Raw genomic sequence first — 26,530 nt, 5'->3', positions numbered from 1 at the left:
TTAAGTCCTGTATGATGCTGACACGATTTGCCACAAATGTTTTCCATCGGTGGGGTGATGATGCAATCCAATGAAGAACAACTGTTGAGTCTGACCATGCATACACTTGCATGATGTCCAGCACCCCCTTGTATACATTGGTCACGAAACTGATTAGCTTGGCTAACATCACAGCTGCACACAACTCAAGGCGAGGCAAAGAGATCCTTTTCACCCGGTGCTACTCTTGATTTTGCCATCAATAGTGAGACCTTGATTCCACCATCTGAAAACATTGATCTGAGATAGATGACACACGCATAGCCAACCTCTGAACTGTCGCAAAACCCATGCAGTTCATGAACAGCTTTTACTGAGCCTGATACACACCGAGGCAGTCGAAGTTGTGACAACAAAGACAGTTCAGACTTAAAATCACACCACTTACATAAGACCTCTGGAGGAAGCTGTTCATCCCATCCTGCTCCAGTGAGCCACAACAGCTGTACAAGAGACTTGGCATACAAGAGGATGGGCATCAGCCATCCAAGGGGATCAAAGATCCTGGCGATATTTGAAAGAATTGCCCTCTTGGTGCTTGAGCTGTTTAATGGAGTCATCTGATAAGAAAAACAGTCTGAGCTAGGGTTCCACTATACACCAAGAACTTTCACCACAGCTGGCTGTTCTTTGTCAAAAGACATAGATGCTGGGGATTGTAGCTGGTCTGAGGACAGCCATTCAAGCACTTCACTATGAGTGCTGGCAAACTTCCTGAGATGGAAGCCACCAGCTGCCAACAAAGCAATAAGTTCCTTTTGAAGAGCAATGGCTTCTTCAACACTATTGGCCCCTGTGACATCATCCACATAGAAATCATACTTCAAAACATGAGCTGCTTGAGGGAAGTTACATTGCTCATCTTGGGCCAGCTGATGCAAGGTGCGAATTGCTAGATAAGGGGCAGATGAAACTCCGTAAGTAACAGTCTGCAAACGATAGTCCACTATAGGATCGGTTGGAGAACAACGCCACACAATTCGCTGGTAGTCTTGATGCTCCTTGTCCACCATTATTTGCCGATACATTTGTTTGATGTCTGCAGTGAATACAACTTTGTGTACACGAACCCGAAGCAGAATTTCTCAAACATCTGTCTGTAATTTGGGTCCGGTCATCAGCATGTCATTTAGACTCACGTCTCGCTGGGTCTTAACAGAAGCATTGAAGACAACGCGCAGCTTGGTGGTGGTGCTTTCTGCCTTGATAACTCCATGATGAGGAAGATAATAGGCTGACTCAACATCATGCAATGGGTTGGCAATGACCTCCATGTGACCACTCTGCAAGTAGTCCTCCATGAAGGCCTGGTACTCAGTACGCAGTCCAGGTTGCTTGACTAGACGGCGCTCCAAGGCCTCTAGACAGCGAACAGCGTGTGCTCTTGAGTCTCCAAGTATTGGTTTAGGTGAATGGAATGGAAGGGAAACCACGTAACGCCCAGAAGGTTCTCGATGGTGAGTGGTTTTAAAGAAAGCCTCACAGGCTTCATCTTCTGGCGATAGATGTGCACAAGTGGGGAAGTCCTCTATTTCCCAAAACCTTTCAACCACAGTTTCCAGAGATGGCGGAGGGCACATAGTCGATACGAAGAGAGTGACACTATGGTTGGTTGGTACAATGGGACTGGGCACTTTACCCATAAGAATCCAACCAAAAACTGTATCCAGTGCGACCGGTGAATCCACATTTTTTACTAGCTTGTGCCCCGTGAGTATATATGGAAACAAATCTGCTCCAATCAAAATATCAATAGAACTTGAAGTATCAAATGTCGGGTCAGCCAAATTCAAATGAAGTACATGATCCCACATGTCAGAATGTACAGGAAATGTGGGCAAATCTGCAGTTATTTTCGGTACAAAATATGCAGCAAGTGGCAGTTGTGGGTTTGTTTTTCCAACTGGTTTAATGCAGCATTTAACTAATCCCTTTGCTGTGTGTAAGGGAGCTTGTGATAGTCCATAAATTGGTAAGAACGCCTTCTGACGAGTCAACCCCAAAAGCTGGGCACAATGTTCAGTTATGAAACTCGACTGACTGGCTGAGTCTAAGACTGCTCGAAAATTCTGGTAACCACCGACACTGTCTTGTACATCCACCAAGGCAGTGGATAATAACACGTTTCTGGGTTCTGATTGACCAGGTCTCTGAGCTGTAGCCAATGCAACAGCTGGTGTAGGTTTTGTTGCTGCAGATTCAGGTGGAGAATGCTGAAATGAAGTTGCTTCTTCTTTCAAAAGTGTATGCGTGTTGGCTTCAGTGAAGTGCAAAAGCGAGTGATGTCTACTCTTGCATGAGTGACAGCTGGTTTTTGACCAACACTGTTTCATTTGATGAGATGCTCCCAGGCAGTTTAAACAAAGGTTAAGTCTCTTGACAATCTGGTAGCGGTCTTCTGGCTTGCATTGTACAAACTGTGGACATTTGTAAAGTAGGTGGTCACTGTCACATACACTGCACTTTACAGCAGAATCAAATGTGTTTCCAACAAACAGTGAAGTGTGTTGTGAGCGAGACTGAATTACAGTGCTATAGTTTGCCTGCCTTAATCGATACCCTGACTTACTGGAGGATCCAGACATTGCCTCCGAAGCCCGGCGATGACTTTCAAGGAAGGCTAAAAACTGAGCAAATGTAGGCATTTCTGTGTCACTCACAGAAATATGTAGTTCCCATTGTTGACGTAAATGGTTATCTAGCTTCCTTTCCAAAAAATGTAGCAAGAGTGGGTCCCAAGAATCTACTGCTAGTTTCATAGTATGCAATGCAGCCATATGTTCATTTAACACTGACACCAAGACACTTAATGAAGCAGGATGAGCAAGAGACACTGTAGATGCCTGCATAATTGCATCAATGTGGTGTGACACAATAAGCCTGAGATTTTTGTATCTCTGTTCAATCAAATTCCAAGCTACTTTGAAGTTCTCATTGATCAATGGCAGGGATTGGAGAAGAGAGAGTGGTTCTGGTGACAGTGATGTTTTAAGGTATGATAACCTTTCAATATCGTTCAAGTGAGCATTGTTTACCACCAATGTGGTAAAGAGGTTAGAAAAATTAAGCCACTCTGTTGGATTTCCTGAGAAATGTGGTAGTTTTATAGCTGGAAGAGTTACTTGAGATGGGTTGTGCGAAGTTGGTGCTTTCGTGCCATCATGCAATTTATTCTTGTTGTATGTGGCAATGTATATTGCCTGAACACGATAATACGTGTCGTCGAAAGCATTTAGGCGATCACTGTGCTGTTTTTTGTTGAAATCCGGGTCATCTTTGAGCAACATCTCCAAAGACAAGTGATCGTCTTCAAAACAAGTACGCAATTGTGACAGATCACGACACGTTGCGATAAACAACTCACGTTGCGTATCGTCACTCATCACTTTATCGGCAAGTGCATCGGCACGACATAACCTGTTTTCCCCACGCTCGAGACGAATCTTTAACACTTCTGTCTTGTCATTCATTTTGCCGTTTGATGCACAAAACAGAAATAAAGGGAATGAAAGTTTGACAAATAAAGTATTCACCAACACTGCGACAATATGAGATCAAAAAAAACGCTATCACAATAGATGAGCGTCACGAGACACGACACAAATACACGCACGATTACTGGTAAATATCCGGCCCGTATGGACCAAATGTTCTTTATTTCAACGAATTTCTTCCGGAGGACCATAAATATATTAAAAGTCTGATTTAGTGAATACAAATATGACAACGAAACGATAGCCAAATACAAAACAAACGACCCGACTGTATGCGGCCCGCCATCTTGCCGAACTGTTTGTACAACACGCAAAAGGGGCACAAGTAACACTTCACACAACAAGGACATAAGTCACAAAGTCCGAACATAAATGTATGTAATATCTGAGGCTAATATACTGCTAGTGTACTTTAACACCAAACAATATTTTTTTCTGTGTGCTTTAAAAAAACAACTAATTGTTAAAACTACAATTTTGCTATGAATTGTGAAATAAACCAAAGTTGTATTATTTTCTACGTGGTTTACAAATTTACATATACAATTCGTGTGAAATTTTACTGCAACTGCCAGTTTATTTTTACTGATGTTATTTAGTGAATTTACACGCGCTATGGGTGCACGTTATTAATTTTTTTTTTCAATTTATCATTTTTGTGATTGTAGACTATTTTCATTAGCAGCGATGTATGCTTTATAATTATTTCTAATTTTACTGACGAGTAATCGATCTCGCGGCCCTTTGTCAGCGCGACATTACAAAAACATTTGAAGGGCGTTTTTGCGCGCTATGGTATCAACGCGCCCGCTGCGTCATCGCGCTTCCGGCCATTGGCGCGCGCCGCCTCGCACGTGGCCTGCACACCAGCGCTCCCCGCGGCGGCTAGAAGGACCAGCGCAACCTGTCGTGGTTGCTGACGAGCGTCGAGGTCGCTGGTGACTCACCGCTGCGCTGGTTGTCGGCGATAACAGAACTGCGCTTGCTTCATCAGTAGGGGCATGTATTTTTGCGCGAAAAGATTTCGAAACTAGCTGAGAGTGGAACACTGTAGCATCGTCCGTGTTTCGTGATTGGTTGAGTTTATTTCAGGTACATATATGGCTAGAGATACGGAAATTTCGCGCATTCATTTAGTCGCAAGTTAGAATGCAAACCTTCACACTCTCGCACTGTGTTCATGATTGGACCGCAGTTATCTGGACACGCCCCTCCACGACCGTGAGCCAACGATGCCCAGCTAGGAGAGAAGTAAGCGAATCAGCTAGTGCCAATTAACAAGTATAAAAATGTTCTCACTAAGAAATCAACCAATGGATAAGTAAACATCGGTTTAGCACACCTATGACTTTGAATGCTACCCTGAGGCCAGACGAATTCGCAAAATTTCCGGGTCTCTATATATGGCCATTTGGTTTTGAAGCAAACGTGTCCTGAATAGCCTGGTCAAATAGGTTGGACTACTAAAGCATTGGCAGGAGTGTAGTGTTCCATTGTAGAAACAGTTGTAAATGACTATATTTTATGGAAGTGGCTGTGTTTAACGATGGAGATTCCAATACATGCTTACTAACCATTATCAGACGTGGTCAAGCACTATTTCCTCTATGTTTTGGGCGTGACAGTATGGCGATGGCAAGGTAAAAAATTGACTTCAACTACGTCACAGCATGCCGTCTCCTGACATTTCCTAACTCCATGGTAAAAGCAAGGGTGTATCCAGCTGAAAACTTAAATGAATGGAGTGGGGAGGATTTTTCAGAACTCAACCTCTTTCTTGGCAAGGAATGTCCATGACGCCTTACAATAATTAACTCTAACAAACGAAAGATTTGTTTTAAAAAACTGTTTTTACTAAAAGAGTTTCTTAACCACACAATAACACACAATGTCAAAAGGAATATTTTAAAAGATCACCATAGAGTATCTAAATATTTCAGATAGAATACCCAGTTATATTGTTTTAAGATTTATGTTCGCCATTCTGATTATCAACATGCCATACAGGTGAATGCTAGCCATTTAGTTACTACTGCGATCATGCGTATAGTAACTGAGGGACATTGGCTGGAATTATTCAAGTGCCTTCGCAGGGATCACAGCACGGCCATACTCACGGGCTGTGCATATTTATATATATATATATATATATATATATATATATATATACAAAATATGTAGATTCGTTAGCAGTTGAAGTATTTATGTATTTTTGACTTAACGTCTCGACAATAGCGAGTTCATTAGAGACATTAAAACTCAGTTTCAAAATTGAGGCGGTTAGAAACAGATGGATATAAGTGAATATGTGAGATTTATGTTAAAACAAGCCTAAAAAGGCCTCCAAAAAGGGAATAAACCATATTAGTTAGTATTTTTTCGAAAACTTGCTATACAGCAGCTTAAATATTAGAGTACACATGTTTTAGTGTGGGACCAATACGTTTCCCTTTGCCTACAAACTGCTTCATATTAACATTAAACTAAACATTATATATATATATATGTGTGTGTGTGTGTGTGTGTAAATTACACCCATATGCCTCACTACTCGGTCATGGCCTGTGGTAATAAACCATCCCAGCATTTCCTGGACTCATTTCGGGATCACGTAAAAATATAAATCAAGATGGCGGATAGAATTACAACCCGGTCTCTCCAGAATACGATCCCACTGTGCCTCCTCACTCCGTGAATAGGAAGTTAAAATTAATAAATATACCAGGAATTTGCAATAAATGTTGTAAAATAAGAAATAAATTTGTGTATTGGTAGTACAGAATTTAGTCCTTCGCATCCATTTCAGTCAGTATCTAATCCTTAGTCAGGTCCCACAAGTACACAGATATTCGTGTCGGATACTAAGCTGAAACTGGGTAGTTAAAAACTCCTTACCCAACCGTACCAATTGCTTGAGTTTATGTTCTGCAAGTAGCCTGCATATGAAGTTCGTGCCAATCGTAAACCTCCGGTAGGTAACAAATTCGGTCTTTCGTACGTTGTTTAGTGATTTATAAGTTTAGCTGCGATTATTTCGCAAATTCATTTCACTCCAGGCTAGACTCAAATCGCTTACGCGTGATAAGGCCTTTTTGGGGTGCTATTCGTTCGATAATGTTACATCCTTGGGCGGGCCACACCTTGTTTACAAACGACTCTGGGTCATCAAAAGCGTATCAAAAGCACGGCAGTTTTATCATCAACGTGAAGAAAATTTATATGTGCTTCGAGTCTATTTTTCTACACTATGAATCAGCGATATAAATCCTGGGCTCAGCGAGTTCATACGCGTGATGGAAAGCAATGCATAACACACTGATAGTTTACAGTCGAGGGGATATGTCGCTACACGAAGATAATGAAAATCCACTAAAACATTTGACGTGTTTGAGAGCTTTAGTCACTTTAAAATCACTGACTTCTGATATACTCCAACATATTAGTTTTATAAGGCCATTTTTCTGAGCAGGTGTCATTCCTATTTGTCCAAAACGTCGTACGAATTTGAAAGTGACCCCATATACTGTTGTGCAAACTGAACAACGCAGACCTTTTGTGAAACTGTAACGGCATGGAGTAATACTAAATTGAGACCGAGTCATAGATTTTGCAAGTGATGCGTAAATTGACTGTAAATCGGAACTTGTCAAAATAGTTGTACATAATTGGTCAGGAGTTGCTTAAAAAAGATAATTTTCCCCTGTGTGTATGGTTATGAGCACTTATACAAAAATTCTGAATTTGACCGCCAATATTTGGCTGCAGGTTCATCATGAAAAAATAACATTAAATTATTTCCGCTAATTTTTGTGACGTGTTGTTATATCACCCAATTATTTCACTAAAACTTTAGCGGGAGTTGTAGAACTTTGTTCGAATTAAACATTATACAGACGATTAGTTTTCCAATTTAAATATTTGCTTTATCATTGCAATAAATCAAGTGTTCAGCTCCAACTTCAAAGACGTATACCAGCCTTGGTAAATAACTTTAAAACATAGGTCGTTATATGTTTTGAACATATTTTGTGATGGACCTGTCGGTCGAATTTAGATTCAAACTGTATATTTGATGTCTTGCCCCAGTTGCTCAACGATAATAATTTCGTCATTCATCCATTAGTTTTGAAAATAGTTTCTTCAGTCATTTACTTACATGAGCGTACTCAGAATTTCCTTGAAAAGGGGGGGGGGAGGAGGGGGGGGGGTCAAATAGAACCACTTTGCTCGTTGTTTGTTCTCAAATTCGGAGAGGGGATATATCTTAATTTCCCCCCCCCCCCCCCCCGCGTACGCCATTGTCGAATAGCAGACAGATAACGAACCCATTCGGAGCTAATTGGGGAAGTTTACACTGTTTCGGTAGACAACAAACATAGTTTACGTATAAAGTCTTTTTATGTTCAAAATGCAATCTCACTTAATTATTATTACCATTTTATCCCAATAAAAAGGTAAAGGTTTACATTCTGGAAGCTTAAAAATGTTGTACGTTACTCTACATTTGATCGTCGCTAGTTCAGAGGCATAGTAAATTAATGCTAATAATATCTTATCAAAGTTATCCAGTTCAGCTTGGGGTAGAAGTAGTATATAACAGGGGCTCCAGCGCCTGGGTTGTGGGTGTGGATTTGGATTTTCGGTGACAGCCATCTTAAATTGTTGTGACACGGCCGCCATCTTAGATGACCTTGACCCCGTTCGCCATTCTGGATTTAGCCATTTGAATTACCTCATAGCCGCAATAGTGGATTCTGCCATCTTGGATCCCAAAAACTTCCTCCATCTTTTATTCTAGAACTTTACGCCGTCTTGGATTATAGAAACTTTCGCCAGATTGTTTTCTAAAATTTTGGATTCAGACATTTTAAACTGTGATGTAACAGCTGCAATTTTGTTTTCCATAACTTTTCGCCATATTGGATTCCATCATCTTTGATTCTATAAACCATCCGCCATTTTGTATTCCGCCATTTTGTATTCCACCATTTTTAATTATATAACAACCACCATATTATCCATTGTTCACATTGTTATCCAAAAATTGATTTTTTGATTTATAACAATTATATCAAAAAAATTAATTATATTTTAATGAAAGAAGCACATATTTCATGAACCTGGGAGTCTTCATTTAGAATCCTGCGAAGGCAAAACTAAATAATCTTATCCCCATGGTAGATACTGGCTGACTGACCCACACAATTTATACCAATAAATAAATATTATGCCAAACAGTATATTGTCATTGAACCATCTTGAATACTGTCAATATGACTGTTATCGTCTGCTAGTGTTTGCTGCCACCATATTGATTTTTACCCACTATATTACTGTAGTGTCAATAACAAGATCATAGCATCTGCCATATTGTCAGCTATCTTAGCCGCCATATTGAAAATTCGTAATCATCTTTTCAAAATTCGAAACACATTCCAAAAATTAACTGAAAATTTAACCGATTAATATATTTATTGACTAGATCGATTACTGACCTTGTCTTGATCCTAGGTTGATGCTAAATATGTTAGCTAAAATAATTATTAACAAAATTATTTTCTTCCCATTAACTTTCGAAAAACATACTATTCATCATAACTAATAACAATGACACAATTTCAGACAACTGCAGCGGCTGAATAAATATGTTACACAATATTACTACGCCGACCGTGGAGGTGGTATTCGTTGCACTTTAAGGGTAATTGAGTGCCAAATTGTCTTCTTCGTCTATAATTTGTGCCTTTCAACCAATCATGGCCAATGCCAGGCATACAGGCCAAGCATATCAGAACCACGAAGTTTTCTACTTAAATTCTGAGTATTTAATAAGTCCTAGTAAAACCAATGACAAGCATATAGATCGAGTCTCCAAACCACGAGGACTACTGTGCAGATATACTCAACATGCTTTACGCTTACTAAAAGACCTCTTTCTAAGATATAACATAAAGTCCGAAACTGCCAGACCTACAGTACGGCCTACACCTTATATACTTGGTGATTACTATGAAGTGTATTGCAAGCATGTACACCAAAAATCATTGAACTTCATAAAACAAAAGTTTGTTTGGAGTACACGCACGACAGAAGTGAAACTTCTTTCTTATTAGGTATGGATAGAGATAAATTATAAGTATTTTTTATTGAACAGGAGAAAGTAATTGAGAATACTAAGGATGCGAGTATGATCTCAAATGAAAAACTTCCTTTTTCCGAGCCCTGTACTCTCGCATCCGTTCACTAGCACATTTTGGCATCTCTTTTGGGGGTTTATTCCTACGTTGCTTTTGATAATACCTCATGCCTATTTCTGCCTTTTTATTATTAGGCATGATGATAATCACGATTTACAGCTGATTAGAATTAAAAAAACAAAAAAAACACTCCAATAGAACATAAATTACACTTATAAATTCTATTTCACAAGTCTATAAGTCATTTTGACATTTTAAATCACAGTGTTCATATTCAAAAAATAAATTAGGTACACTTTAAAGCTAACCTCTTAAATCCATACTTTTTTTACATTTTCCATCACAATTTTCATATAAAAATGAATGATACTTACAAAGTTAATTGCACAAATCAATAACTCTTTTCCACACAAATAAATAAATTTCAGATACTTTAAATTAAATAAAATAAATATGTCAGCGTCAAACGTTAGCCGTTACGGAAACTGAAGAGTAAACAAACTCAAGCAGCTTTGCGAGAATTCCGTAGCATCACTCCTACGTCATTTCTCCTCTGTTGTCTCCCCTTCCGGCCGTTACAAATAGCATATAGCGTACTACGCTATGTGCATATCCTCCCCTCTTGCCGTCTTCGCATTCGACCGCTAGTGCATGCGTTGGAGTGGCGTCACCGCTGACGTACTCTTTTCCTCCACCTCGTACCTAACTATACCCTCATAAGATTTGAATTTTCCAAACGCTCGAAAACTGTAGCCCCTCAGCAAAGAAGTTTCACTTCAAAAAAATTATCATTATACACCAACCATATTCCACCAAAGAGTCTTATGATGACCACACTCATCTTGCTTAAGCTTAATATAGCACAAATTAAAAACCTAAGAGACCACCAATACAGTTACACTACTTAGAATAAATCCACATACCATTGATTCAATCATCGTATGCAGCCGATCGTATCCTACGAATAGTATCCTACCAATCATAGCCTACGGTATTGTACCAATGGTATACTACCAATCGCATCCTATCGTATCCTGCCCATCGCATTCTGACTTATTCAGCCAATCGTATTCTGTCGATCGTACCCTACCATATCCTACTAATCATATCCTATCGTATTCTACCAATCGTATCATATCGCATTAGTCTTATCCTGCCAATCGTATCCTGTAAATAGTATCCTACCAATCGTATTATTGGTTGCGGGTGTGCAAGAAGGATGATAGGACAACAGGTGAGTCAGTACACACCTCGATGGAGGCAGACTCACTTAGCCCCGCAGACTAACTCGGTGATGGCGAGGAAGGACCTCACTGTCGGGAGCTGTGAGTCACCTGCACGTGCAGCCTTCCGGGTTTGCTGCACGGCCAACACTCGCTGCCTGAATGGTGGCGGGGGAGCGAGAATGTCAGTAGATTTTTCTCTAGTACTGCTGACTCGTAGTAGGAGTAGCCCACAAACTGCTTGGGTAGGCAATCGCTAGAGACTCACTTCTCGTAGTCACACCCTTTGGATTCTCCTGGGGGCGTTACCGAGGAATAGCTCTAACACTCTTACGTTTTTACGAGCTGACCTCTCGACGATTCATTGACTCGCAGAATCAACTCGCTAGTCACGAAGGCCCTGGATCCTAAATATCGACTCACTCGGTCGCTCTTCGGTGATTCGACGAAAAATCTTCTGATGTCACCAGCATCCACAAGCCTTCATTCCTCGATGACTCCAACTTCCAGCAGGCCACTCGGAGGGCTACTGCTTCCTGCAGCAGTCTGCTTGTAACTGACTCCAGAGCCGCACATCGGGTCTGTATATACATACTCAGGGAGTGGACTGTGTTCCAGTTATGAGCTAATATTTGATAAACTTCCACTCCCTGCCAGGTTCTCACCTTCACCGATTCGAAGCTCGGGTTGCTTGCCTCATACACTGACTCCCAGTGTGTTTAGGTCTTTAAGGTGACGGGAAAAACATAACAGCCACGCGCCCCCTTACAGTATCTTATCGTATCCTACCAATATTATCCTGTCGATAGTATCCTACCGTCTGCTAAAAAATCTTATCCTATCGTATACTGTCGATTGTATCCTAAAATATCCTACCAATCGTATCCTATTGTATCTCATCGACCCTTCTATCATCGTATCCTACTGATCTCGACGAAGCCGAATATCCCAGTGTTTTTTATTTCTCGGCGTTTCCTACTGAGCTCAACCTAACAATGTATCTTTCTGACCTTCTCTTGACGTATTATACCGATCACAGCCAAGCAATGTATTGCGACAACCCTCCTATCATTGTATCCCACTAATTATCTTCATCATTATCACTAGCCTTATCATTTAAATTTATTTTATCACGTCACTTCTACATTTTTTGTCTTCATCACAGTTTTCTGTCTTGTCAGACTCACATTCTTCTATTGTTCTCATTTTATGTAAAGCTGTTGGTCATAGTTTTCGGTATTATTATTTAATCCTTCAACTTGTGTAGCATCAGGTTATGATAAAATAAATGGAAAATGATAGTGCTTAAGGTCATATTGTGGCTAATGATTGCTGGAATGATGATGTTGACTATGTCTATGAGACTAGTGAAGAAGACTCTAGTGTTTGTAAAAATATCAATGAACTTATAACAAAGGTGACAGCAGCATAACAGATTGATTAAAAAACGTGGAAAGAGCCAAACATTTTGGTCAACAGGTTAAGACTTCTACTTCGTTCGCAAAATGCTTAAACTTTATCCATCACCAAAGAAACATGGACTATACTTCATGAACTAAGAAGTGCGAGCCTATGGAAAAATAACTACAATTTTTGATCCGACACATATTTATTAGAAAAACTTATTAAAATAATTAAAGATTAAATAATTGTTGATTTTATTTTATAGCATTCTTACATACCTCCATTAAATAGTTTGATGCCTAAGGCGTCAATGGAGTATTTAAATATTTAGCATATGTGGATTTTCGATTATATATATATATATATACACACATTACATTTTCAATCCGACGCTCCAAAAGTCAATATTCGAAAAAAAGAAGTGCTCTGAAAGTTATCAAATATTAGGCTTGCTTGTAGTAGTTGTGATTAAATACTGTGAGATTAAAAAAAATTCATGAACTGTAGTATAAAATTATATAAATATTGGTTGGATAATCTGCTTGACTGAGATTAGGAAATACAACAATAAAAGGCTTGTCGCAATACACTGCTAGGCTGGGATTGGTACGATACGTCAAGTGAGTATCAGAAGGAATCATTACTTAGTTGAGTTCGGTAGGATACATCGAGAAAAGAAACACTGGGATATACTGCTTTGTTAAAATAATTAACATTCATATCGCTGACACGCTTTAGCAGACGACACTAGAAACCATAAAGGCGGAATCCAAGATGGCTGCCATGACATCGTACTGGTTGGCGTAATATACATTCCTTGGTAATGGTGGTGCGTCAGTCTGCCAGTAGCCACTTTAGGGGAAGGATTATTTATTTTGGCCCTAACTGGGTTCGAACCAAGGACTCCAAGGTCCATAATATAAATGCATTTTTATTAAAATTGTAATTAAATAACGTTTTTATTCATTGTAAAAAAATTCCGATTTTTTGGATAGTAATAGGTACAGATTATCAATATGACATATGTGGCAGAAGATTTTAGAATTGAATATGGCGGAGTCAAAGATGTCCAAAATTTCTAGAAAACAAAATGGCGGCATCCAAGATAGCGTAAAGTTCAAGAAAACTAGATAGCTGAATCTTGTAGAATACAAGATGGCGGAAGTTTCTGGAATCCAAGACAGCGGTAGGTTCTGGAACCCAATATGGCGGTTGTGACATTATTTAAAATGGCGGAATCTAAGATAGTGACCGGGGTCAAAGTCATCAAAGATGGCGGCTGGGTTCAAGGTTAAGTTCATTAAATATAGCAGTAGTAACGTCACAATCCAAGTTGGTGGACAGCGACAATCCCAATAAACACCCAGAACGCCTGAGTACCTATTATATGATTCAATGATTTAGGGAAGGGGATAATTTTTGATCTGCCGCCATAATTTCCTAGTTCGTGGTTTCAAAACATAGAAACAATTTTTGGCTGCATTTAAATTGGTGATGCAGAAATTAAATTATTGCCCACTTTTAAAAAGATTTATAAATTATATGGTGCCTTGCTGAGTGTACATCTATAAATTTGTGTCTTTACTGGCATTTGCCGATCTTATTAAAAAAATTTTAAATGTCACCAAAAACCACAATTGGAAGTAGTTATTTATGATCAAACTTCTTGGATATTAGTACTGTAAGCCTCCCATTCGTCTCAGTTTGGGGCAACTATATATACTGAAGAGTGAATGACATCAAGCAAGACACGGCTTTCTCAATTCGTGAAATTAGTGGTCACGTTTTTTTTTTTTCTCTGCAAGCAGTCGTGAAAAGTCTATGATCTAACAAAATCACGAAGAATTCTTTTGCTTGCAAACAACACAAGGCAAATAAGGTTTTTCTCTTCTTTTTTTTAAAATCACTGAATCGCCGTTTATTATTTAAAAATTTATATTAGAAAACAAAATTTTGTAATCTCCAACAAATCTCCAGTGTCGACTAAGGAAGACTTAGTACGCTAAACCCAACTTTCTTACTTTTGCAAAATAGGACTTTTAATTTGATTCCATATACTCATATTAAAAATAATCGAACAGGATTGACCACATTAAAAAGTATAACGATATACATTTTTGGTTATAAATCTCTTCACTTTGCTTTATATGCATTGGTAAATCAATGCACTATTGGATGCAGAGATCTCTAAATTATGTATCCTTAGCCTGACACATTTATTAGTATTCAAAAAACTAACAGATAATGTTTAATTTTCTAACTACACCCTGCCAGAGAATTTATAGCTTTTTTACGCTGAACATATTTCGTTATGAATAAAATTTTTATCTTGCATTAATTGTGCATAGGTAGTTTACTGTAGTCATATTTAATCACTGTGTTTAAATTTTTTTAAATTAAAATAGAAAATTAACGTCTCTGAATAACTGGCTAACCTCACTTTTCTAGATTTGTTTCTATCTAATGCAAAACTGAAAAAAAATTTAAATAATATTTTCTGATTCGATGAAGCCATCAATAAACATTCATATCGCTGGCAGCAAACATGATTTTTGGCCATTTTGGTATTCGTTGGCACTATTATTTAAGAGGCTACAGTAAAGTGAAGCATGTACATATTATGTGGTATTTAACTTTTTTTGTGGTCAGGCTAAGTACACCTTAACATGTATTACGTGTGTAGAGTATATTTTTAGGCATACAGTGAAGTACAGCTTACTAACAGGGGTTTCCACATTTGTGGTTTTCATGCCCCATGGTGTTAGGTATATATGAATGCAAATAATGTACTATAACAGCAACATGTCAGCTGAAGAGATAACGATGGTAGTGGTTATTTTAACGTCCTGAGGCTACAGATGAAGTCAGTGCCATTAGATGTTACAAGTGATGGTTATAGGGTAACAAGTAAGAACATACCAGTTCCCTTTAAATTCATGTCGCAACACAATTACCAGTAGGAGTAAGGAGGTTAGGACTTAAGGTGTTACGAGCACATAAAAATGCTATCACCAGGCACAATAACACATTAACTTTCAGGTAGAACACATAACTATTTTAAACAAATAATTAAACAAAATCTTAGCAAACTCTATTTAAAGTGCGTGCTGCAGACACATACACATATAAAGGTAAAAACAGTAGTTTGTTTTGTTATTACCTTCAAAGTTGTAGACGTTAAACTGGAGACACAGCCCTATTGCAGCAGGGTGTCAGAATTCACCGTAAGTCACCCCAGTAGCAGCAGATAAATGTGAAGCAAGTCCATTCACTCGATATCTGTAACATCCATAATTATATGTATCCATAAGCATACTGACCAATACAGTACGAAATTACATTATAACCTTTTTTCACTGGTGTCCATATGCCATTGGAGGTTTTAGATCAGTTAGTTTAAATTTTACCAAAGCGATCCAGGCTACAATTCTGATGGATCTGAAATTTTATTGGAAAGCTTGATGTATTGTACCTCCAACTGGTGGATTTTCTCTAGGTATCACCATCTTCATAATTTCATACCTCATCGTTTTATATTTTCTCCTTGCCGATAAAAAATAAGTGGTTTGTTTTTAAAGGTAAAGCAGCTGGATATAGGGCTCATCTCATCTGTTTTGACATCTGACAGAAAAATCATTTTGATTTTATTGATATTGTTAAACACTCAGCAGGCGGACTGCAATGATTAAAATTAACTATGTAGATGTTATTTAAAAATAAATTAATAGTTATGGTGCTAACATCATTTCTTAAAGTTTTCTATCCTGGAAACATTATCCCAATTTGACAAAAAACAGTGGGTATCACTTACCATTTTCTAAACTAATAACACGATTTTTTAAGAGTGAAACATTCTCGGCACTCATACACTGCAATTATAGTTTTATAGTTCTGCATACAAGATACACATGATTCTACTAACAATTAATAACATTCACTAAGAAAATTGTTGGTACCACTACTCGTTGGTTTTTGGGATGACTAAGAAATAAATAAAATGTAATAACTAGAGACATGCAAAATTCGCGGATTCATTTTGCGATAGGCTAGCATAAAAACAACTCTACCTTGGTACCGCTTCTGCGATTGGCCCACATTTTATCCGGGGAACTGTGAGCAAATGGGAAACACTAAACCAAGAAAGTGCCGAAGTACGGACAGCCTAGTTGAGACGTCTCACGCGTCAGTAGCTAATGAACAGGTGTCATTTCCGCGAGTATTTAAAGGACTGTGGAGTCTATCCTAGAGGTCAATGAATTCGCGAATTTTGCAGGTCTCTAGTAATAACAACTTTCAAAAAAGAAACAAACTGAATTAAAAAATCACTATAGTTTTCGGTTTAAAAATCATTAAATTATCCCTTTTCGCTGTTCATGTGAAACCTTTTTAAATATTAAATGGTATTATGTATACTTTGTCCAATGTTTTATTACTTATGCGTTAATGCAAAATGAACATTAACCAACGTAAAATTCGAAAGTTCTTTTAATTACTTACACACTTATCTCAAAGCAGACACCAAAATAGGGACAGCGTACTTCACGCGCCAGAGTTTGCAACAGTACCCACAAGTACCACAAACGTGGCTCATGGTGAGCTTACAGTCATCTATCTGCAACATAAAATTCGTACAAAACTATAGCAAAAAATTGTATTACATTTTTTATTATTTCTTGGTCAGTTCAGGCTCTAATCAGAAACTACAGGCAAAAAAAAGTTTTCTTTTCAACCACAATGTGAATAATTCGCCAAACTATAATATATGTCTAAATATTAAAGCAATGTATAAGAAAAAATCATATTGATAAATCAAAATATATTATTTTATGCATTAAAAGGAGCTATAATGCTGTACCAAATAAATTTTCTAGCTTACATTTCTGCAAAAAGAAAAAAAATGCATTTCAAGCAACTGGCTTAAACGCGACTATTAAGCCATCGAGCCACGCATTTTACAGTCTCGCAACTCACATTTACTATATCAGGATGTAAGATATGTTTGCAATGTGAACCCATAGTATTTACTGGTAACTACATTAGTAGCAACTCGGGAATAGCATAAAATGGAAGTAATTAAAGTTTGTTGTAATATTTTTAAAAAAGACAGGGAAACCTAAAAGGCATCTCATGGAGGCTGAAAACATATCTTAAGACCAACATGTTAAAAATAACAACGAATCATACTTGATAAATCTAGCACATTGCCCTTATGAAATACTAATAATATATTAAGTCATAAATTCACAGAATAAATGTGTAGTGCAATATACTGCTTAACTTAAGTGGTCATAGAAATGACATGCATGTTATTTACCTGCCTCCTCTATCATACATCTTTGTATACATTAAACGTTGATGGAATAAACAAATTAATGCACTATTGAATGAGCTTTTTGTCTCACCAACATCGAGGTACTTGTATAAAATAAAAATATGATGAAACGATTTTGTGAATTATTCCTTGGGCAACTGAACAAATTGCAAGCGGTCCCTATACTAAATTTAAAAAAAACTGAATGATTTTATAAAATTATAAGAACTATTCTACTTTAGGGGAAATATTTTATTGGTATTGAAATATTGAATGAATTTAAGATATTTTGAAATAAGTATATAATATTGCATTGATATAATGAAAAGAATGGTTGGATTTGGCGTAAACTTTAAGTGGGCAAGTTATCGAAAAATTTAATTGGAAAATCACGCTGGAATTGGAACGTAGACCATCAAGGTCCTACCTCTTCACCGGTGAGTACCTACCTAAATTACACTTGCACTCCAATGAATCGTTCAAGGCCAATGTCACTCTGTCACCTTAGACCTAGAAAATGGCTATATAACTGCTTGCTTACCAGTCAAAGTGTTTGGCTATTTATACATTTCCTGGTCAGTGTCCAAATAAAACCAGTTATTAAGAGACAGTTGGTCTGGAGCCCAGGAGAGAGCCACGCATGAACACATGCTTTGATGGATTTATTTTTTTATTTATGCTTAACGTCTCGCCACATTAGAGGTCATCAGAGACGGTAACACACGAAGATAAACAACAGGGATATTGGGGAATGAATCGTCCATGGCTTGTAGTAACGAATAATCCTAGAATTTTCATGGAAATAAACCATGGGAAACATAAATCCAGACGGACGCACTGAGATTAGATCCCAGTGCCTTAACGCTGTGCCACTTAACTCCATAACTGCGACGGAGAGTTGCTCCCGTACAAGTTTATTCCAAAATTTTATTTTTTAAAATTTTATTTTCCCATAAATAATATTTTAAAGTTAATAAAATGTTTAACTATAGATACATGATGTTCGCAAATTGAGGGGCATAAGTTTAATAGGTGGCAGGGAATGACAAAACAAGCATTTTTCGTAATGGCACATTTGTATAGAAATAAAGCCCGCAAAGTTTCAGGCGCGAAAAGTAGCGGGCCGATTCGAATTTGACGGCCTTCAGGGGACTTCTGGACTGGCTGAGAGGACGAGCGACCGCAGAGAAGTGGCGTTCAAACGCCCCGGGCTCAGACGCTCAGAGTTAGTCAAATTAATTAGCAGCCAACAGTATGGTGGCCAGCACAGTGGATGGTTGGTTGTGCTACGTTCACACGTTTGGCTTCGGGTAATTTGCGCAGTGTTGACTTTTAGTGAGTACGATGCTGCGATTACAGGTCTGCAAAACAGGCTAAAAAATTACAGCACGAACAAGTGCGCATTTACAATGGGCGCTTTTACAATATACGTGAAATGAATATGGTTTAGCCAGCGCCTGTCTTAACTGTAAATATGAACCACGATGGATGACTGACTCTAAAGCGCCTGGCTCGTGTCTGCTTCCCGCGGGACGCTGCCATCGCGCGTCCTCTTAAGCTGGACTCCCAATCATCCGTTTCATCCGTCCGTCACCCGTCCGTCCGTCGATTTCGGTCCGTTATTTCTCTCGGCAATTATTACCGACTCTCAGCCATCCGCCATCCGTCCGTCCGTCACTATTCTTTAATATCAGTGCTACAACTTTCCGCCACATATTTTCTCAATTGTAGGTAAACTTTTGGTGAAAATAATTTACTTGAGATGATTAACTTTTGTTTTTATGAATGTGATAATAAGTTGACAGGCGGGAACCGTGCTTTGACAAGTGGATTAAATGGGTGCCGTCTTAAAAATAACATTAGTCATGCCAGCAATAAATAAAATTATGCTTCTTTTATTACTGCGTCAAAGGAAACAGAGAGAAGCTATTTCTATCCAGGCTTTTTCCCTCAGTTGCTTATCCCGATAGTCTTTGCTATATATATTATACAAATGCTCCCTTTCCCGGACGTAATTTATCAGCATTTCTTCCGAAAAGCTCATTCTCATAAGCAATCTTTACTGTTATTACGGCAATAATAATCGGTCAATACGACACAGCCTTCTATATATTGCAAATTAAAAAAATCGAACACTGTTTTCGGAAAGTCGTATTGAAGACGATCGACTTAACAAGGCGGTGGACCATCCGTTGGTCCGTCAAAAGCTAAAGCTTGGCAAGGTTTTGACGGACGGACGGATGGAATTTTTCGGGCCATCTGATTGGCTGCAGGTCACGTGATTGACGGGCGGGTGACGGACGGATGAAACGGATGATTGGGAGTCCAGCTTTAGCCAGTGGAGTAGTCCCTGAAGCCCGCCAAATTCAAATCTGCGCGCTACTTTGTAGGGTAACTTTGCAGACGTATGTTCCTTAACAAAAATAGCTTTTTTTGACATTTCTGCCACTCATAAAATTTATGTCCCGCAATTTGCGATCATCCCATATGTATATGTATACATATATATAACACACATACATATATACATATAAAAAAACAGACACATACATATATACACTTCCTTAATGAACGGTAGAATTTATTTGCGACCTTCCCGAGATACGTCTACAAAAACATAAAATCCTAAAAGCATAAGAGGGAAAGATAGGAAAGTTTCGGCAGTTTTTAGGCCATTTATATTTAATATCGTTTAATTTTCAAAATCGGTCTTTGTTCAAGCATAGTATATAATTAAGGAGAATGTTCTTAGTTAAATGTGGTTGGCTGCTACAAATGGTTTACCCTGTGAAGCCGCTGGACTTTAGTATTGAATTAATTTTTGTGAATGACCAGAACTGTAATAACAATGCTCTATGTTTTGGACTTGGAAAATCACTTACTGTGCAATATCAGCCTTAAAAAAGGCAAATTTACTAAATTAACGTTTATAACATTGTTAAGGCATAACAACTGCGGAAACCAATATGGCGTATTTCGGTTCCTTAAACTAACCTGAAAAAAGTAAATGCATATATGTAAATATAGGGAAACTATTCCATGTACACCAAAGTACATGTTAGGTTCGAGCCACTACCCGTAATTTTAGAAAGTAAAAAAGCATTTTTTTTGCAGGGTTGAAAAAGTAAATTTGGCATTAAGCCTTAATGATGGCTACATACTTGATCAAAATATTCCCATCATGCACAATTGAAACAAATTTTGTATACATTTGATTCAACTGTAAACCTGACCTATTTAGGTTTCAAATCTTTGGTAACTTTGCTTCTTCCAAAATATACATTTTTACAAAACTGGACAGTAGGAGCGAGCAGTATATTTTTGTTTTCAATGCACGCAATTGATACATTCTACGAGAAGAATCGAAACAAAGAATTTACTGTATGATCTCATGACGTGAGTTTAGGGATATTTAAGGGAAATAAAAACATCAAGGATATGAATTCCTTGATATTATATATCATGAATTTTCAGATGATTTTGAAAACGCAAATGAAGTTTGTATTCATACTAGCTTGATATTGTTTAAGCTATACCCATTTTTCCTGTTATTGAACGAAATGAAAAGCTCAAGAATATCCCAAATATTTCAAGACTATGCTTATAGATAGTGAAGCCGTTATGAAACAGGACAGTAACCATTAGAGTGAACAGAAATAATCGCTTAAAAATAAGGAGACTTGGACGCTCCTAGATAAAAATTAAGTTCAAAACAATAAAATCTCGACAAGTCACTAGATATTTGCAATTAAAGATGATGATGCAGCTTAAACTTGCAATGAAGGTATAAAAAGAATGGGCGATGATGACAAACCGGTAAAAGTCGTTAAAAAATGAGAATTTATATCGAGATTTAGCTGTCAGTAAAAAAGGGCACGAAGAACCCAAGGGCGAAAAGAAAGATGAAAGTGATGATGACGAGTTTTCAGTCGGAAAACTTCGTTGAGCGGGTAAAAATTGATAGGAATGTTTCGATGAAAGCTAAAGGGAAATGGATATTCAGTAAAGATAAAAATTATAAAGTTAATTTCTCAGTTAATGAATTTCTTGTAACAAAAAAGATTTAAAATATCAATCACACTAAAAAAAACACGAAAAAAATATGAAACTGTAACCGAGCCTTCAGAAACAGTTGTTCTAAATAAAACTGTATTGCAGATAAAACAACAAATAAAAAGAAAATATTAGCACTTAAATTTGAAAAATCTTCAAAACACCAAATATAAGAAAACTTGGCTGTACTTACGATAGAAGCAAGTCAACAAAAACCATACAGACAGAAATAGTTATCGGTTTTAAAATTTGAGAAGCATTTTAAGAAAAAGATGGAGCGTTATCACTATAAGAAGGTGGACTGACTGAAAAGTGGAAAACATTTATATTAAAATAATTAAATATAATAACTTTTATAAACTTTGGACAGTTGAAAATATTATTATTGAGTTATAATTTCATAATCTTTTATAGTTGAGAAACATGATATTGTGTTCTATAATATATGCACTATGATTGTTGTAATATTTCTGTTATTTTTAAATAGTTCGTTCTAGAATGACTTCATATGAGTCATTTCTAAAATTATTGTACAAATTGAATACAACAATAATAACAAATAATTATTACGAGTAATGAAAATACTTACTGTGAACGTTAACTCACAGTAATTATGATAGAGTACTAACAAAACATCCAAAAACTCTTCCTCCCAATTGCATGTTCACACTGAGATTACCAGGAAACACAGAACACAAAGTCCACGAAAGTCCAGCTATCCGGAACTACGAACAGCCCTTGGTTTATTCGAGGTGCAACCCTCGTGATCCAGTCTGTTATTTTACTTTAATTTCTAATAATGCTTTCCATCGTTCAAAGTCGAATGTGATGGCCAGAAAAAAATGTATAATATGAAAGTCGGAGACAGGCTTCAGGCTGTGGATTGTGCATGGGGTAAATGAATGGAGCACGGTGTCGCCATTTTAGTAATATGACCAAATTTCTTCTAAAGTCCCTAAATCAACAAAAAAAACACATAAATTTACTCAAAAATCCTCAAAAAGGCTTAAAACACCAATTTTCGAGGCAAAAATTATCCGTTTGAGGGATAATTTCACATTTTGGTCCCCAAAAATTGCCAGTGGCTTGAAATATCCACATATAGAGTTAATAATCTACAAAAATATCAGCTAAAGCCTCTGATAGCATTGCTTCGACATCAGGTGTAGATGACACATCAGGTGAAATTCGTCACCTTGATCACGTTTTTACCTGAGATATAAAATCTTTAGAAATAATTTAAAAAATATATTTAATATAAAATGCAATTACGCTATCCAGTTTGGAGTCCGCAGTTCAAACCTGGCGAGATCAATGTAACAAATTATAATTAAAATAATTAATAAAATAGTTACTTTTTAAAAATAATTAAAATAACAAATTCACATCATGCATTTTGGAGTACTGGTTAGATCCCCGATGAATGCCCTCGTGAAAATTTTAAATATATCCTTCCTCCATTATGTCCACAAGAAGACTGGCCCCTACCACCTATACCAATGCATATATTACTCAACCAGTGCGATATCATATCAGTATTTTGGATGCCGCCTTGTTAGATTCTCTCGTCGTGTTGTAGAGTATGCTACCGCCATATTAGTTTATTTTTACTCGCTATATTGTACTAGTGTCATTCATCAAATCGTCAGTTATCATATAAACGCCATCTTGGCCACCAAATTGGAAATTCGTAATCATCATTCTAAAATATTAAAATAAATTCGAAAAAATAAAAAAAATAAACTTATTTTAATACTTATTTATTGGATTGATTTCCGTTGTTGGTGCGATTGCTGATTAAGAAACCCATTAAATCTAAGGAAAATACAAGAAATAAATTCAAACATTATTTATTTATTAAAATTTTACTCTGCTGCGTGCATGGGTGTAGATCCAGGAGTTAAAATGTTCCTCACTTTGGGGCCTGCGCGTGCTTGCAAAATCATAACTGTGGAATGGGAATCATAAATGTAATTCCGACCCCCCCCCCCTCGCTTTTTAGCTTTTTAAACTAACCACCGGGAATCTTCGAGATTTTCGCCCCAGGATGCATGTATACACGCAAAAAATTGCGACTCAGTATGCATTTACGTCTGTAGTGGCTTGAATTAAAAAAATTTTCTTTCCAGTCAGTTCACTGAAGGCTGTCCTTTCCTCATGTAGTTTGATTATGCCCGGCAGTGTTTCTCGACACCATCACTTCGTCGGAATTGTAAACGGTCGTATTCATTGTCTTAAACGCTAGCTTCTTCTCTGGGTTCTGGAATGGCTCCAGTTTACCTTATACACAGGACAACCATATGTTATAATTAAAGCTTCATTCGTTGCAACCTCGTCTGTTGATTATGACCTGATTGATATCGCCAAGATAAGTACACATATATTTTGAATCACCTAAGCTAAGTACTTAGGTAGGTAAAAGTAATCTTTCAACATTCCATGAAATGTAGATTTCACCAATAAAAACACATCATTTAACTGTAATGCACCGAGCACGGTGCTAGGTTTAGATTCAAGTCTACGTAGCGATACAATGGTTTGCTGCACATACTTTTGTGTGCTTGTGCGCATGCGATTCTTCAACCTAAACTTAGGAGTCGAAATGTCCGCAGGTAGTTCTAAAGTAGACACGCAGTTTTTCGCATGTCGTCTCAAATTATCAATATGAGTAAACTGTAGATGACACATCACAGCGAAACTTCATACGATAGGCATTCTTCGCACTCTGTAAGCATTAGTTTTGTAAATAGAACTGAAATAATAATGCTCAATTACAGATATTTTTTAATTTGTACAATCGCATGAAAGAAATTGTATCACCACATAAAATGTTCGCATTAATACTGGATTCGGATTATTGCCCTGGCATTTATGCATTATGCTGTACCAGTACCTATATTAGTTTTAGTTATCAGTAAATCGTTCTCTGAACATGTTTCCATTATTTAATGGAAATAAAATAAAGTCAAGTTTTTTAATACTTGATTGTCTTTTTTATTGTTGAAAAAAATGCTCGTATAAATCATCAGTCAAAATTTAAAATTATGCGCTAATTTTGGTAAGCGCTAAAATAAAATTTTAGCATTGTTTCCAAAAATGTAGGCTATTTAATATGTGAAAAAACAACCGTAGCAATGAGTTGGGAAAATTACAGAATTTTTCATGTAGTATTTCTTGCTAACTGATTACCAAAGGAATCTGCTGTAAAAGTTAATTATAAAAATTCTGTGCGCATTCACTTCTCTCGTTCCTTCCTGCATAATGTGCAAATGTGAACGATATATCGCAGGTAGTGCAAGGCTGTCTAATGGGTGATGATGTTGCTGCTGTTGCACTGATGATTGGTGTACTATTAAGTAAATCAACGCAAAGCTATTGAGCTGTTATCTTTATTTTCTGCTCTTTGCATAAGAGGTAAATAGTACGTTTCAACAAGAATTGTTTCAGCCAAAGATTTTAAATAAAGTTTAAGCATTCTACAAAAAATTATAATGAATTTGATAGTATATCTATTAAAAAAGTAATGACATTTTGTCTTTATACCCTTGTCATTTCCACTCCTTGGGTTGTTCTTGGTGAAATCTGTGTTTCGTGGAATGTTGTAAGAATACTACTACTTAAATGCATTCAGTGATGCAAAATACCTTTGTACTTTTCTTAGCGATTTCAAACATAATCTAATCATTCAGCTTAAGGCCGAGGTGGGGACACATGAAGCTGGGGTCAATTGAAACGTGGGGCAGTTGAAACAAGTTGAAGAACTTGGAGACGGTTGGTAATAGCGGGATCGTCCCGAGGGGAAAGCGACTGCCTTGCAAGTCGGAACACGTCGCTCAGTGCAGTGCGCGTCACCGCTCCGAGCGCGTCGGACATTTCTATATCGGTGTATCACTTTTTCGACACAAAAAGTACTTTTTTGACTTTTTTGTTTTACGTACTGCTATCGCACTATAGTTTGTTCTTCAGCGTGGTTTAAAATCATGGTTTCTTTGAATGCCCTGGTCGAGTTAATTGTAGTTTTTATGTAACTACCACATGTTGATTTTTTGACGTTTGATAAAATACCTATTTGAATCGAGGGTATGGGAGCAGTTGAAACAAACTATTTGGGGTCAATTGAAGCGTGTTTCTATTGACCGCAAACCGCTTGTTACATACTTTTTAAAGCAATTTAACTGAAATTTTATTTTATTCTTTCAGATACCAAGAAACCATCCAAACAATACAAACCAAGGCGAGGCCGATCTTGAAAATTATGAACAGGCAGTGAAAAACAATGACACTCCGTTGAGGTAGGCGGCTGAATAATATGGCCTAAACGTTATATCCTTGTTTAGATACACGAATAAAATAGGTAATTAACACAATGAGACAGCAGAATCAGTGAATGATGGGTTATTCACCAAACAATAAAGTTTTTACACGATCCCAAGAAAAAACGCTAGCAAAATATTTAACGAGATGTGCTGACATTTATTTTAGACTTTCTGAAATAGAGGTAAGAAAATTCGCATGAGCTTACTACTGTATACAACTTGCGAAGACCATCATCGTGGGAAGAGAACGAGTTGGCTGGGATGATTGGCCTCGAGCTTTCATGGCACTAAATCCAGAGTTATCTGTGACAGCCACACAAACTACAAGTTTATCAAGACCCACGAGTTTTAAACGAACAAATGCTGAGGCATTCTATGACAACTTAGAAAATATTATGGATCGCCATCAATATTTGAGCCTCAAGATATTTACAACGTTGACGAAACCGGAGTCAATACAGTACAGAAACCTGAAAGAGTTGTAGCCAGTCGA

General features: G+C 37.3%; 1 protein-coding gene across 1 annotated transcript; it reads right to left on the bottom strand.

Moving 5' to 3' along the window:
- Window positions 1-1,124: 1,124 nt before the first annotated feature.
- LOC134528913 (uncharacterized) lies at window positions 1,125-1,619 on the bottom strand. The gene has a single exon (XM_063362580.1). The coding sequence runs from the start codon at window positions 1,617-1,619 to the stop codon at window positions 1,125-1,127; it is 495 nt and encodes a 164-aa protein (XP_063218650.1).
- Window positions 1,620-26,530: the final 24,911 nt, after the last annotated feature.

This window comes from Bacillus rossius, chromosome 2 (genome assembly GCF_032445375.1).
Source record: "Bacillus rossius redtenbacheri isolate Brsri chromosome 2, Brsri_v3, whole genome shotgun sequence".
Classification (NCBI taxonomy): Eukaryota; Metazoa; Arthropoda; class Insecta; order Phasmatodea; family Bacillidae; genus Bacillus; species Bacillus rossius.
Note: the sequence above shows the minus strand (reverse complement) of the source record. Positions and strands in the feature narration are given on the sequence as shown.

What these genes read in the sequence shown, in the direction of transcription:
- LOC134528913 (XM_063362580.1), bottom strand. Translation starts at nt 1,619, where the DNA reads ATGTGCCCTCCGCCATCTCTGGAAACTGTGGTTGAAAGGTTTTGGGAA.